The 16,080-nt window shown below is 39.4% G+C and overlaps 1 protein-coding gene across 1 annotated transcript; it reads right to left on the bottom strand.

The window, feature by feature from the left end:
• LOC106672653 (protein NDNF-like) lies at positions 1 to 15,831 on the bottom strand. Its single transcript, XM_014404239.2, has 8 exons — positions 15,620 to 15,831; positions 11,340 to 11,452; positions 11,050 to 11,284; positions 3,316 to 3,490; positions 3,035 to 3,259; positions 1,230 to 1,457; positions 809 to 1,074; positions 1 to 746 (listed from the first exon to the last, which is right to left on the bottom strand). Exons 1-8 carry the CDS (start codon positions 15,652 to 15,654, stop codon positions 611 to 613), a joined length of 1,413 nt encoding a protein of 470 aa, XP_014259725.2. The 5' UTR covers positions 15,655 to 15,831; the 3' UTR covers positions 1 to 610.
• Between the last annotated feature and the right edge of the window lie 249 nt (positions 15,832 to 16,080).

The following is a 16,080-nucleotide window of genomic DNA, read 5'->3' as shown; positions in this document are numbered from 1 at the left end:
TTCAACTAAATAAATTTTAATTTTAAATGTATTAAACTTATAAATATAAATATGTACAAAACATTTACAGATAATTTGATACCATGCTAAGTTTATTGCAATTTTATTATTTTTAGTTTAGTCCAGTTGTAAATTTTCAACTGGCCAACAATTGCTAATACTGATCACTACAATGTAGTTTCCTATATTTTAATTTATCTATAACATATTAACATGCACTTGGTGAACGCTTTTATTTTCTAACGATACTACAGTCATTTTATAAAAGTAAAAATATATAAACATTGAGTTTGTTTACAAGAAGGAAAATTAATTAATTAAATCTAATTTCGGGAGGTAACTCGATGAAAATGTTGAGATAAGTTGTCCCAAACCTTGTCATACAATACCTATATTATAAAATAAATAAAAAATAAATAGAAACACAAATTAAACGTTATGTACAAGTTTTAATAATAAAATGCATCTTTAAAATAATTAAACCTTATCGGACATCTAAAATTTAAACGTGAAAAAGTCATCACTAAACTTAAGAAAAAAATTAAGTCACAATCTCAGCCTTAATGTTGAAAGTTGAAATGCCTTTTTGTCTGCATTATTTTATGAAAATTCAATTGCATTTTGGTCTCGTCCTCACACGTATCACCTTGTAAGACAGTATTTTTGAATTTCCGTTCTGAACCGTCACCTGTACATCGTAGGTTCTACCTCGTTTTAGGTACTTGATCTCTTCTGATATGACGTTCCTAAAATTTACACAATTTTCTCTTAGTTTGAGATGTTGGTTCTTGGGGTACTGGAAACTTACCCGTCAGTGTCACTCCTCTGGAAGCATTGTTTGGAAGTGTAGCTGAAATGCTTTAACATTTTCTCTTGCCCGCATTGATCAGGGATTGGCATGAAGTCGTCCACCCTTGAGACTTCTTTGACAATGGAGCAGTAGCCTAAGTTTGTGCCTTTTGCAGGCAGCCAGTGGAGTACGACAGACTTGCAACCCTTCGCTTCTTGATTCTCTTTGAGTATTGTTATATTTGGCAATATCGGCTCTTTAAGACCACTCATTGTTGCTACAACCTAACAAAGAAAAAATATTTTCAAAAATCTAGAAATATAAATAGAAGAATGTATGACTGACAAATTAAACTAATATATGGATTCTTAATGACCATCATTGAGCTTATGATTAATTAGAAAATTGCTTCCCTATAATTTTTATTTTATGATTTTACCTGGACGGAATTTATCCTGTCGAGGATCTCAGGGTCGGTTGAATTCACCCTGAGTACGTATGTCGAGCCAGGTCTGGGATTTTCCAGTACCAGCCGGCCGTACCCAAAAATCCTCGTTCTTTCCAAGATTGTCTTCCTTTTTTGCCTTACTTCGGCATCAAGCAACGCGCCTGATCCGCAGGCGAGGATGGACCATTCGAGCCTCCTGGACGTTTCCGTGCTCTTCACCTGTAAAATGAACAAAACCATGAGAAAAAATAATCATTTTTAAATAATTATTCAGAAATCGTGAGATGCGGTCTGGTGTGATGTAGGTTTCAGAAAAACATTTTCTTTAACGTGCCAACGTTTCGATCTTTATTGAGATCATCTTCAGGGCTCAATAAAGATCGAAACGTTGGCACGATAAAGAAAATGTTTTTCTGATACCTACATCACACCAGACCGCATCTCACGATTTCTGAATAATTATCGATTAACGGTCCCTAATTACCACACATCATTTTTAAAGTTTTAATTTATATGGATGTCGTAAGTCAACATGGGTTAGACCACCTATTGGTGGCGAAGCCCTTGCCCATTTCAACTTCATGAGGTCTGCAGTGGTGAATCTGTAGTTAGGTCGTTCATCATCCTCGACTGCCTAGTCTTGCCGTGTTGGTCTATCTGTAGTAAGTTGAAGTTGGCGAAATGCCGAAACAAGTTGGACGGACAAAAGCAGCTATACTAGGCAGATAAAGATTGGAAACGACCAAACCACAGGTTCAAAGTCTCACATACAGCAACAGAAATCTCAAATTGTAGCATTTTCCAGATGTTGAGTCGTTTCCCCCTTTCTTGACATATTTTCCATCGCAATGTACTTTTTCTTCGTTGCACAAATGTCAAAAATATCCAGGTTTAGTAATATTCATTTTAGTGACTGGGAATTTTGGAGGCCCTGAAAACCGGTGTTGTTTTGAAGTGTATGCGGCCGGGACTGTGTGTACGACATCGTGAGTCGGTAGACTCGGCAGCAGAATAAGGATTAAGGGACTCGGGCAGCAGGTCCCGGCAGCAGGGGGCTGGTCCATAAGTCGGTTGTGAGAAGCGAGAGGAGGCTGATGCTGCGAGTTGTTGAGCTGGTGTAGTCGGCCATCCAGTAGGTGTAGTACTAGTCAGTATCCTTATAGTTTTAAAAAGTTCATAGAGGTTTGCTCCTATTGGACCCTCCTCTCCCATACAAAAAGAAGGCAAAACAATTGTCCTAAAGCATCAATAATTTAGGAAACTCACCTTCTGTATTCAGTGCTTTACCCGGTTTAAGGATCAAATTAACTTTAATTTTCCATATTTGGAACAGATTAATTGTAAGACGGAAGGCTCCATCAATGATTCTGCTAATTTGAACTAGAGCTTTCCAAGGCAATTCCTGCAAAATCAGATAGTACAGAGATTTTCAGACTTTTCTTGGGATCGTGGTATGTCGTCTTCTAATTGCCCGTTAGGTTCGACTTGACTGGACATGCATATATTCATCTGCTTGAATTGGTCATCGTATTCGTTAATGGCCGACATCCAGCATAAAATGCCGTTTTGTCTTATAGTTTGCCTAAATGTGTGATTATTATATTCTTTTATCAGGAATCACGGTAACTTTCTACACGAGATTTCACATTGATCATGAACGTGTGGCTGATCTACAGATTGACATGATTACTAGTTAGTTCTTCATTGTTTATTTAATAAGGATGTTTAGGGTCAATTTTTATTTTTAATGTGGATAAATGAATTAAATTTAAAGAAAGGTTCGAAAATTCGCTCACCTTGTATCGGTAGGTGATTCTGCCGTCCATCCTCTTGATGCTGGCGACAGTAGGTCGTCCGTCTTTCAGGGAAAGCGGCCGCGTCCGTTGGTATTTCACAGTCGAATTTGCGTAAAGATAGCTCATTTTGGTGTCGATGTTGACGGCGAAAACTTGCACGTGATAGTTCTGGTTGAGCTTGAGACCCCGTAGCACGCTGCCGGACCGTCTCTTGGTGTGCTCCATCTGCAATGGGGATAGATTTGAACTCGCTCGGACTATTTACTTGGTGAAGAGCTTACAGTGAAATGATCACTGGTTGACAGCGCTTTTAACAAGCTGTCGCTCTGGTACGATATGATGTTTTCAGCGCCGGCTTTGAACATGTCCTTCGCCAACTGGGCCTTGCAGAGCGATGGGAACCAATTCGATCTGCTTACTACAAGCCAATACTCCGTCAGTTCGGAATCTACTGGACTATAAGTGAACATTAATAAACAATAAAAGAAATTGACTTTTGGTTAAAAATTTAAATCATTGTTTTCATTTGTTACTAAATTCCGAACTTGGAAAAACAATTTTTATAATTTAAAAAAGAAATCCTTCAAAATCAATGTTTTTTTTAAAAATTGGATTCGGATAGAACAAGTTTACAGAAATGGTGTTATTTTTTTTAACATCGCGGTTAATAAAAGTATTAAGTTTGAGCTAAGAAAGAAAGTAAGAAAAATCTCTTAGCCAACAATTTCTCAACACAGGCTCTTTGTATTGTATTATGAAATTAAATAAGGTTTTCACGGCTAAGGTCATCTCACGCCTTCGATAATAGTGTCTTGTAAGCTTTGTATGCCTAATAATAATCATAATTGAGTCAGACTAGCAGATTAGTGTCCTGTAGGTGTTAGCTCTCACTTAAACGAGTTTAAGTTTGTTAACTTCTTTTTGAACATTTTGAGACAAAAATCTGACTTTTATGGATTTTCGTTAAATGAAGGGGATGTGACTAAACGAATGTGGGTGTGAAAGAAATTTGGATTTTGTGTGAATCAAATATGATTTGACTAATGCCATTTTGGGTTAGAACAGTTGCAAAATTTCATATTAATAAAAATTCTATCCAATTGATTTTTTTCATTTTCTCGATAAATTGCCCTTAATTTGTCTCATTGTTTTTATCAATAAATATTTGTTTATGCTATGTTTTAAATTGGGACTATCAGTTAGAGTTAAACACAATCCTAAATGAGTTTTCAATGTTTACTATTTACGGAATTTAAAATGTTTATTCTGTCTCAATTGATTCTGCAGCAATAAACTTTGTTTTCTTAATCTCAATTTTTAAACTTAAAAATGTCACTTAGTGCTGTTGCGCATGGCGTGGCACGTATTGATGATTGGCGTTCCATCAGGTATGCAGCTATTGCCATCGGAGTTCTCTATGAAACACTGCAAGACGACGCGCGGTTAGACGTTTTCGAGGAACAGGGTCCTACCACGGCCTGGTTCTGGGCGCCTTAGGGTAACAGAACCAGAGGAAAGCGGTTTTTCTTTGATAATTTCGCGAAACCGGCACCTTACTTTTATTCAAGTGATTCATCACCTCCAGGAAGTTTGAGGTGTCCAAATTACTAAGCACACTGATCGAAGAAGATTAAATCAGTTTGGACTGATTGCTTTTCGGCCCATAAGAGGACCAAAATTGACTAGGACACACAGAGTTGCACGGCTCGCATTTGCTCGAGAACACAGCCATTGGTCTTTGGACGACTAGTCTTTGCTCTACCATCTCCAGATGGGCGTGAAAGAGTTTGGAGAAGGCGAAATGAAAGGTACAACGCCTGTAATTTTTCCCAGAGCCAACCTCACCAACGGCGCCTCGGCCCGGCGGCCTTCTAGAGGGCTCTGTACCGTTCGAGAATCGTGGACTGCCAGGTCTCTCATGCGAGCTGGTACTGCCGTGACGACACGTCGAGTGTTTCTTTCCGTCGGCAAAAACTGACGCATCGCGATTGACGCGGCGTCGAATTGGCCCTATACGCGACAGTTCGAAGAGGGGCTATTAACGAGAGTAAAACAAGCAGAAAACAGTTAGTGTATCTGGCTAAAGGTATTCATGGCTTAACAAAGAGGTGAAAATAAATGTGTTAGCACAAGTGGGACCGCAAGATACTCTATTTGTGTGGGGTGAGGGAGAGGGCGGTTCGTTTGGGCTCGGGCGGCTTAACTCCCGCGGCACCTCTTCCGTAGAATTTGGCTCGTCCCTCCGTTCTAAACACTGTTTTGACCGCCTATGAGGGGATGTTTGGTCGAGGCTTGATGTGACGCGGACGCATTGCCCACCCCGCAGGTACGTTACACATCGACGCCCAGTATCAAATCAGTCGCGAGCACGTGATTCGTCACGGGGTCTCTGTACGACGAGCTGTATTACGATACGGGCAGCCGGCGGTTCACAGAACAATGTGTTCGAACAACGCTATAAAGCCGTTGACATTTGTGAGAAGACTCTGTACAACCCTCACGAGGGTTGAGGATTTTGTGAACGAACAGAGTTAATACGTGAGCCCGACCGTAGTACCGCGGGCCTCGGACCCGGGAACTCTCCTCTGTTCGTCGGCTCGTCCGGCGTTCTTTCGAGGTCTGCGTTCTTCGGGCGTACATACACATACCGGAGGACACACCTTGAGGGCTAGCGTCTAGCAATAGTCATATGCTTGTCTCAAAGCTTAAGCTGTACAAGTCTCATACAGACTGCATAATATATTAAAGAGAAACCGCAAAAATCTCAGCAAATCACTTTTAGTTTACTACAGTTTCATAACATTTATGTATTCATAACAAATAACATAAGTTTCATTACATAACTGTGGTAATTCTAGAAGTAATGCATGCAACCAAGCGTGCCCATTCGTGAACAGGGCGCTTTTATTAGACCAAGACCAATCTCTAGGCCAGTCCGGGTAATACAGCAGATAGCATGAACTCTTCGGAGTGGCGATTTAACATTCAAATGCCTGACTTATAGACTCTGTGACTACCATGACTGTATTAAGGCTTAAATCCGGGAGGAAGCCTAAGTATCGCTACCAGATACAAGGAAGGTAGCAGGCATGCAAATTGCCCACTCCCGGCACACGGAAGCCTTGAGGCGAAACGACATCAAACTCCAGATAGATGAGATCCCGGCTTGCTCGAAAGCGAAGTCGTGGGAATTGGATCAGAGTGGAAATTAAGCCAAGTTTAGTAAGCAGAACTGGCGTGTGGGATGAAACAAACGCAGAGTAAAGGCGCCTGAATCTACGCTCATGTGAAACGATGAAAGGAGTTGGTTTGTCAGAGACAAAGCGGCGGTCGGCGCCGATAAGTCCTTACGAGTAAGAGGGTCTCGGCGATGAGCGCAGAAAGGTACAGAAGGGCGTATTCCCACCTGGAGCCGTCGCCGCTGAAGATCTTGATGGTAGTAGTAAATACTCCAGCGAGACCTTGAAGGACTGGGGAAGGGTTTCTTGTGAACAGCTGTTGCACAAGAGTCAGTCAATCCTAAACCCTAGGAGAAATCCGAAGAGATGGGCTGCCGTTAAGCCTACGACTCTGGGAGCACCCCCTCGCCAACGATCCCGTCTCTGGTTTCCGGGAGAACCTGAGATGAGGAGTCGTTAAAAGGCGAGCGCGGGAGACGTCAGCGACCAGGTGGAGACCCACACATGCTGTTACTGAGAAGCGCTGAGAGAGTATGCCCTTCTCGTTTTTGAAACGTAGCTGCATGACGCGTCGCTCTCTCGACCGGACCCAGAATAGGGAACCCTTTCTTTTTTAGGGGATGGCAACCATCTGGGAGAAGGGATATTTCGATCAACATGTAATCAAATTTTAAAAGTTTAAAAAATAGCTTTTGGGGAATTCGATGTCGAGACTAACTCTTAGCTCTCTTAGCCCCTAAAGCAATGTTGTAAGATTCGCGTGGCAAAGACGGTCGAGTAAAAAAGACCTCGCCGACGGCTTTAAAAATGGAATCCCGAGCTTGCCAAGCACTTGTGTAGTAGGCGGGTCTATTCCAAGGTAGTTTTTCGTCTATGACAAGTGAGAAAGTGGTTTCCCGGTCAGGAAGAACCGCCTTTAGCGAGAGCGAAGGCTGAGACGAATGCCATCGTAATTAGTAAAAGAGTGTGTCATGATTGAAAATACCCAACGACGACACTGACGAACTCGTAGGTGTTTGCGTTGGAAAGCGTTTTGGTCAGTTGTGTGGGGCGACGCGGAGTGAGCGAGAGTCAAATGTATTGATGGCTTGAAAGGAAAGATATAGATCGGTGCTGAAGGTGAAGGATTTGGATCCCGAAGAAACGGGAAGAGACTTCCAGGTGTCCACACCACTGCCCTGGGGACGCCTTGGCTCAGTCGGGCGTAGTGCCGGCGCCGAAAACCCGAATGTATACTTGAGAATCGTAAGGTAGGGCGGAGAAATTTAATTTCGACTGAATTTAGGACTCGGAACCAGGCCGGCCAAGGAGGCCTGTCGTTGAAAACGGCTACTTACAGTAATTGATATTCTGCACAAGGATATCAACCTCTGACGGGTATCCCTTTATGCGCGGCACACGTTTAAGTGCACAATGTTGAAGTGCTTTTTGGCCAAATTTTTTCCAAGACTTTTCCAAACCTTCCAGTCTTCCTATAAATTGAGAAACACCATTGTAAAATAGGTATTTTTAGCAGTTTTATGCAAAAAAGCTGAATTGGCAAGTATTTCAGGCTTTTAATAATTTTTATTATTTTTTAATTGGAATAATCATGACTGATGTTTGTATTACATCACTTTCGTTTTTCTTCATAAGAACTGAGAAACACCACTTTAAAATAAGCATTTTTTTTAAAGATAGTTTTAGAAGAAATCTATGCACACGAAGATCGGAAACGACCAAACCACAGGTTCACATCCTCGTGGACAGCAACAAGAAGTTTCAGAATTGAGCATTTTCTGGATGAAGAGCCCTTAACTTTTCTTGAAATGTTTTCAAGTTCGCTTTGTACGTTACTGTAACAAGGCTTATGTTTCTACTAAATCCTGCAAATCTGTCAAAGCATTTTTGTATATTATTTATACTTTTAGCACTGCATTTATACTTTTTTTTTGGTAAATGAGAGGTTTTTATACCAGACGATATTTTTTACCTATTGAGTTTAGTTAGAACTATGATAATTTATGCTGATAATGCGACAATTTTTTATTGTTGACGTTTCAACAATGAATAGTTATTTTTATTTCTTTTTTAATCCTTTTTACACTGAATCTATCTATACCATATTCTATAGAGTGAAAAAGTAACAAGTCCCATTGGTTATATGAATTGCCAATGACTCTTGAAACGAACTGGACATCCATCTTGAGAAGGGCAACAGGATCAAAGTCAATGTTAAAAAAGTTTTCTTTTTTTCAATCATAATCAGTTCATGTATGTCGTTGCTCAGTTGAAGAAGTATTTTTCCATTTGTGACTGTTTTCTAAGGGTCGGAGCAATCTAGATGCAAGTCGTGGCAAGTACCTGATTACACTTGTAATACGTTGTAAACGCCTCATACTTAAAGTATTCATTTAAGCTTGGAAAGGAAAGGACCCCCCCCCCAAGGAAGTGGGGAAAAAAGGGCCTCGCGGTTGAAGATGGATAAGGATGCTGGTAGAAGAATGGATGCATAAATGAATGAATCAAGAGTGAAGGTTGAAAGATCCAGGTAACCAGAAAAGTCGATGCGGTTTTTCATTTGTTATAGTTTTAATACCGTTAATCAACGTATATATTTGCACAAGAGGATTAAGTGATTTAATACCAAGAGAATGATGCAACAGTTCATAAAGAAAAAGTGTCTTGAACTGTTCACCACCCATAATTCGTGCGTGCTTACGACTACTATGGTACTAGGGCGGCCGAGGCAGCTCGTAAAATTTGTTCCAAAAGTTTGCTCCTGGGAATGAGGTGATTGAAGATAAACCAAGGTCTGGTAGGCGTTTTGTCGTACTGATAACGAATTTCATTCCTCACTTGATTCGAGTGAAACATGTCAGGAGCTTTTCAGAGTGTTCAGTGTTCAACGTGTGGGAAGACGTGGAAGCTGTTCCTGATAAATCTACCGAGAATAACAAGTTTCAGCGACTAAACATTTGCTTTTCGTTGTTTTCATGGTACAAAGTAGACACGATTTTTGACCGAATTGTCACCTGCGACGAAAAATGGATTCCGTACACCAGGAGGATGTAGGCTTTCACCAAAATGACCCTGTTCTATTGTCGCGAAAATCCAATATTCAACAACAAATTCTTGACCCCTGGCCGGACCATCACCACAGAAATCTTCTCAAGCCAACTGCGATCTCTTGTCCTGGTCCAGAAACAACTTACTTTCAAAAGCAAAAAAATTTTTCATCAGGACAACGTGAGTCCTCATACAGTCAGAACGACTAAGGATGTGATAATGAAGCTTGATTGGGAAGCCTTACCACACCCTCGGTACTCTCCGGACCTGGCCCCATCTTACTTAAACCTTAACCACCCATCTATTTAAAACCTTTTGTTAGCAATGGACAATTATATGCCCAGTTCGGGAATTCGATAATCGCCAACAGCTGTTAAAAAAGCTGAATTAATTTTTTAAGTCCCGGGATCCAAACTTCTATAAAAAGGGCATTGGGCTGGTAACTCGTTGGGAGAAGGTTTGGTTTCTCGAAATAAAATATTTCTAAACAAACTATAATCATAACATCTAATGTGTAGAGATTAGTGACCGTAAATCTATAGTTATTCAGATATCGTGAGATGCGGTCGGGTGTGATGTAGGTTTCAGAAAAACATTTTCTTTATCGTGCCAACGTTTCGACCTTTTATTGAGATCATCTTCAGGGCTCAAAGTGTTTGTCTTCTGTGTAATTGTGCCATCCTTGTGTGTCGTGCAGAGAGGGCACTCTCAACACGACACGCAAGGATGGCACAATTACACAGAAGACAAACACTTTGAGCCCTGAAGATGATCTCAATAAAAGATCGAAACGTTGGCACGATAAAGAAAATGTTTTTCTGATACCTACATCACACCCGACAACATCTCACGATATCTGAATAACTATAACATCTAATCACCTGCGACTAGATGATGATAAAAAACCAGATAGTTTCTAAAAAATTCACTCAAAGGGTGCCAGAAAAGAGATTTTGTTTATGTTCTTTATTTTTTCTAAATTAACAAAAAGTAATTTATGTAGCTTGGTTTCCGATGATTTGGTCCGCATATCCTCGATCTTATGGTCTGTCAGACACATTTCGGCTTCTTAACATCTTCAGTTATTGGTTTGTATCAAGAAGAAATCAAGTTGAAATCATGATTAGTTACGACTTTTTGTTGTACCTCGAATACAGATTAATCACAGTTGTCTCTGGTCCGCCTATTCTTGCTGATTGGCTCTACGAAATCTTCCCAGAGGTCAGATCTCATTTTTCTTGCGAGTCGTGCTATTTTGTTTTACTCCGCTTAAATATCTTACGTACCGACGATCCCGCAATACCAATACCCACCTGAGACATACCAGTGAAGATACGCGAACCAAAATGGTAGGTAACGATCAACTGGTTCATCACCCTCAGACCATATGGAAAAGTAAAAAGCTAATTTTGTTTCTATAAAAGAGAAGAACCATCGGTTATTTGAGAAATTTGAATTTGATTTCTTCGTACGCTGCCAAACTAATTTTCAGCCTATTCCTCCCCATCTTGTTTTTTAATCAAAGTTTGGATTGTACCCGCGCCCTTTGCCTATTTTTGGTAAAAGAGAACTTCAAACCTGGTCTGAGCTTTTAGATTGTAGGTTGTGAATTTTGGTTGTTGGAATGTTGCGAATGGGACACATTGGACGAAAGTTTAATTACAAAAGGGGACGACAGTTCGACTCCAAAAGGGAGGTAAAACGTTTGGAATGACACCAAAATTATGGTATAAGTACTTTTAGTACTTTTAGTTTCTTGTCTTTAAATTTTGGAGTCTTGAACATTACCTCGGGGTCCATCGCACCGACATATGCGCCCTTTGCCTCTTGTTGGCAAACGATAATTTCGAAGTCGGCCTCAGCTTTTTCAGAGATCCAAGTGTGGTCGCGAAAAGCTCTGCGGTCCCAGCGTCCTCGGGCGAGCTGATCCGAACGGAATAAAGCCCCCTTCTGGCCATACTTTCCTCGTAGCTCCTCGGCTCAGTTTCCAGCACCGAGTTGGACGAAACGCTCGACATGTCAACTGAAAATCGGAGTGTTAACTTTATCTCCGGACATTGGATTCCATCGGGTCTCACCTTTGCCCGTCTCCGTGGATGGCCGGAAGGACACGTCCCAAGAGATCGGAGCCGAACAGGGAGTCACCGTTATCGACAGCCAATCGACATCTTTCTGCAGTAGAAAGAAATAGCTGAAACAAATATAAAATCATTGAATGTATTATGCTTAAAAGAGTTCGTATTAATTATTCTCAAAATAAATTTAGCATTAAATACTTATTTTTAATCTCAATATTTTGTGAGACACCTTTCTTTCACGTACAGAATGGCCCGACGAGTCTATGTTGGGAATGAACGCCGTTTGTTTAAGATTGCACTATAGAAAGTACAAAACGAGAAAACACCCCAGACGGCATAACCGTATCGGCAATTCAATAAAACCGTGACGCTTACAAACGGGTACTAAAATCATAAGGATAAACGTACAATCGTCCAGACAATAGGCCTATGAATCTCTGAACTTCGGGGTATAAATGATAGATAACGCATTACAGGACAGAACTCCATCTCCTAAAGGAAAAGCCGGACTTTTAGTCTGACCTCGTAAAATATTTTACAGTTTTAGACCGAGTTTAAAATAAAAACCCAGTAGACAGGCGCATTGTTTTACATTTCCATCTTTATAGATCTCAAACAGGCATACTGTGAAATAACGGCGAAAATACAATGATGGATAAATTTTACATACTACGCAATTTATTTAGTTTAAACTTAAATCCAAGATCTTTTTACATTAGTTACAGGTAATTAGAAGCTATTGTAGTCAAAATAAACAGTAAATAATGCTTTGTTTATTTCCTTTATTTTTTTTGTACTGATTAATCTCATTTGCCCAAAAAGTAGCATTATGCCCATCCATTTTGCTACGCGTAAAAATCGCTTTCAGTTGATCTTTTGCCTTTGTTCATTGCATTTGATATTATTCTTTCTTTAACATTTTTCAGTGGCTGTAGTCAGGCATTTGAGTGACTATGAATGTATCTGGGTCATAATATTAAAGTAAGAATACGGCGCGAAGTGGCCAGATAAATCATTCTACAATAGGAAGGGTTCTTCCGCGCTTCAGAGAAACAGGGTTACCAGAAAGGTCTTCCGACGAGAGAGACGATAGCTTCATCCGTCATCAGGCTCTACGAAACCGCAGCATTACGGGAATTGAGATAAGAAATCTGATAAGACAAGCCCGAAATAATTTCCTCCAGGACTGTAAGAAGGTTCAATGAAAATAACCTCACGGCCCGGCACCCGGCTCGTGGGCCTCTTCTTATTACATCTCAGAAAATGTTCAACTTCAATTCTCACGGGAGTTCTTTTTACAGATGAGACGAGAGCAGGCCTAAATCTTCAGATGGGCGTAATATGGCAAACCCGTGAGAAAGGTACTCCGGATGTTGTTTGGTTCCTTTTCCGTTTCGTGGTGGGTCAATGATGTTTTGGGGTGGCATTTCCTTGGACTCCCTCAATGCATTAGTTGTTGTGCGAGGATGATAACTTCACTGAGGTACTAAAGGGTTTCTACCACAAAAGAGATTTTGTTTCTGTTAGTTTTTCTTAATTAAAAAAGTAGTTTATGTACTTTGGTTTTCGATTATTTTGGTCAGTCTATCCTCGATGTTTTGGTCTGTCAGTCGCGTTTCGGCTTCTTAACATCTTCAGTTGTTGGTTTGTATCAAGAAGAAAACATCTTGAAATCATGATTAGTTAAGACGTTTTGTTATACCTCGAATGATGGATTAATGAAAGTGGTCCTACATCCTAGAAAAGTTGGAAACGGCTGTTCTTGACGAATGGGAAAGAATTACAAGGGATGTAAAAGCGTTTAACGGACGCGATTTGTGGTGGAAATCTCGGTATAAAAGGGGGCAAAAAAGTTTTTGTTAAACATTGTTATTTTTTTTGAATTTTCTGTTTTTTTTGTTCTTTACTAAATATTTTTTTTTAGAATGTGGTAATTAACATTGTATTTTCACATGCCTTATTTTTACAACCAAACCTATTTTTGTTATGCAAAATATGAATAAACCTGGATAAATTAAAATTTAAGGGTGGTGCGTTTATTTTATTCAGATAGTTAAAGCAGTCAGTTAACGCATTCAAATTCTCCACAACATGGGAAAAACAACAACCTGATTATAGGTACCAGGACACAAGGGAATTTTGTGTAAAGAAAAGATAGACACTCTGGACATAGGAGGATGTGCAAGACCGTATGTACGCCTTATATTGGCCATTCTTGGAATAAAAAAGATCCTGCATTACAGAATGGATCTAAAACAGACAAAAGGAAAAATGGAGAATCTCTAGGGGCGCTAGACACAGTAAACGAATGGTAAAACAACCCTCACCAAGGATAGAAAATTCACTGCTATAATTAGAGAGGGCTAAACTCAGAGGAGTGATAGGATTAACAGATCACTGGCCACTCTACAGTGATTTTAGTGAATAAATCCATTGTATTTTAGTGGCCTGATTGACCAAATTACTTCCTTCAATTAATTACCATTTTTATGTAAGATTTGGTAGAAATTAAAAAATGTCACGAACGGGATTCGAACCCACGACCTTCGGCTCAAACGCCGCTGCTTTAACCACTTGAGCTATCGTGACTTATATCCACTCGAACAGTCGGACGCCAACTCCCAATCTCAACCTTAGTGAATAAAGATTACTTTGTACTTGTACTTTGTGCGCAACTTATAAGCAGTTTAAACTTACATGTTCGTTTTTTAAACAACCGATCTTGCAATTCTTTTGTAAATCTTTAGTTTTCTTCCAATTCAGGTAGGCAAGGTCACTTTTATGAAGGAGAATAGGCGAGTAATCTCATGAGGATTTGTACGGTTTTAAATTACTCCGGTGCAAATTGATTAAAATAACGATATGTCGTTCGCCAGTCGTCACGACTACCCTTTTCAATTCACTATCTTCAACGATAAAGTTTTAATGTCCCTTTGACCATACTGTTTCATTTGGAAGTACATCCGAAAAGACGAAAGCATTGCAATTGGCATTAATCTTCCTTCCAAAGGAATGCCGAAAGCATTTGATACGAACGAAAACAATAACTAATTGAGCTGGAGTCTTTTATTTACATTTCACAGTTCTTAAAGAATTTTTATCTAAGTTTCAGAAATTCAATTGCAGCAGCATTGCAAGTAATTAATCATTACGATAATATGCATTTTAAATAAATAATCTAGTACAATGATTTTAACAGGTCTTCGTTTAATTTTTACAGCAAAAAAACATATTAAAAGAAATATTTATGCACATAACTCTGAAACTAACAACATGTTGTTAAAGTTGACAAATTAAAAGATATTGAGAATTAGACAACTTTTGAAGTAAACTCCTACAAAACGTTCTAGGCTTAATGCATGCTGGTATAAACAGTCATAAACTACCCATTTGTCATAAATAAAATTATGGTTTTTACTTGTCTATTTGCCTTACGTATAAAATAAATCGTGTTGTGGATCAATGTTGTACATCAAAAGAAAAAAAAGAAAAATGTGAAAAATTTATCATTTAAAAATTTACAAAATTCTTTTAACGTCAAAATTCTATAGTCTAATTAACTTCACCATACATCAAAACCTCCCAAAAAAGGCCATAGTTTTGTTAACTACAATATATAGTGTCCCCCCTCAACATCCTAAATATTTCGCCGATATTTTCATTTCTAAATTTCACAACCTTCCAACCACATATCCTCTTACAGGCCCATCAGCCTTCTTCCTGCAATGTCGAAAATCCTTGAAAATCTCCTTTTAAATCGCTTAATTCCGATCCTAGTTAGCCATAACATCATTCCTTCTCACGATTCGGCTTCTGACCTCTTCATTCAAGATCCAATAAGATTTAAAATTGTCAACACTATCTCCTCTGCTCCTGTCTAACCGACTGCTTCATAGTGAGGTGCGGCAACGAGTTCTCGGAAGTAAGCAGGCGTTCCACAAGGGAGCATTTTTCGTCCTATACTTTATATAATTTTTAATGCTGAATAACTACCATTATATCACCACCTACACGGAGGAGAAAGTAATTTTGTCCCCTAACTCGAATCCTACCTAAGCTATCTCCAATATCCAAGAACCCGTTGAACTTATCGAAGAATAGTGTAAAAACTGGAGAAAACATGAAGGAAGAAAAACGTACTCAGTGAACGTTACATACTTCCATTGAAGTCAAATACATAGCATTATACTTAGACAGCAAACTGGCACACTTAACACAAGACTTGGAACTACGAAAACTTCCAGGATCGAAAACCGTCTTGACCATCAACATAAACTAACCTTTTAGAAGACTTTACTGCGACCACTTTTGACATTCAGATTGGAACTGTGGGATTCTGCCAAACCTCTAATATCCAGCGCATCCAATCCTGCCAATTAAAAGTCCTCAGAAAAATCATCAAAGCTATTTACATCATTAACCTCACTATCCACAACAACCTCAACATTCCTTTTGTCATCAAACAGATCCATTCCAAATTTTTCGCACCAACTTCTCGATCCATCCTAACACTACTTACTCTTAGGTAGATTTGTGGAAGGTTTCTCTTGGAATGTGTCCTCCAGTTGCAGCTCTGGAATTAGTGCTATGACAGTGAGAAAAAAGGTTTTGTGATCACATTTGTAATATGTACTACTATGTATAGGGTACAAATAAAATAATTTGAAAAAAGTATGTCTGATGATTCTTGAAGCAGTGTCCACACCTGAATTCGAAAACTACTAGCAAAATTTCGAATTTT

The sequence above is a fragment of the Cimex lectularius genome, unplaced genomic scaffold (assembly GCF_000648675.2).
Source record: "Cimex lectularius strain Harlan isolate CLEC.00 unplaced genomic scaffold, Clec_2.1 scaffold385, whole genome shotgun sequence".
Lineage (NCBI taxonomy): Eukaryota > Metazoa > Arthropoda > Insecta > Hemiptera > Cimicidae > Cimex > Cimex lectularius.
The sequence above is the reverse complement of the archived record's forward strand: the minus strand, read 5'-3'. Positions and strand labels throughout refer to the sequence as shown.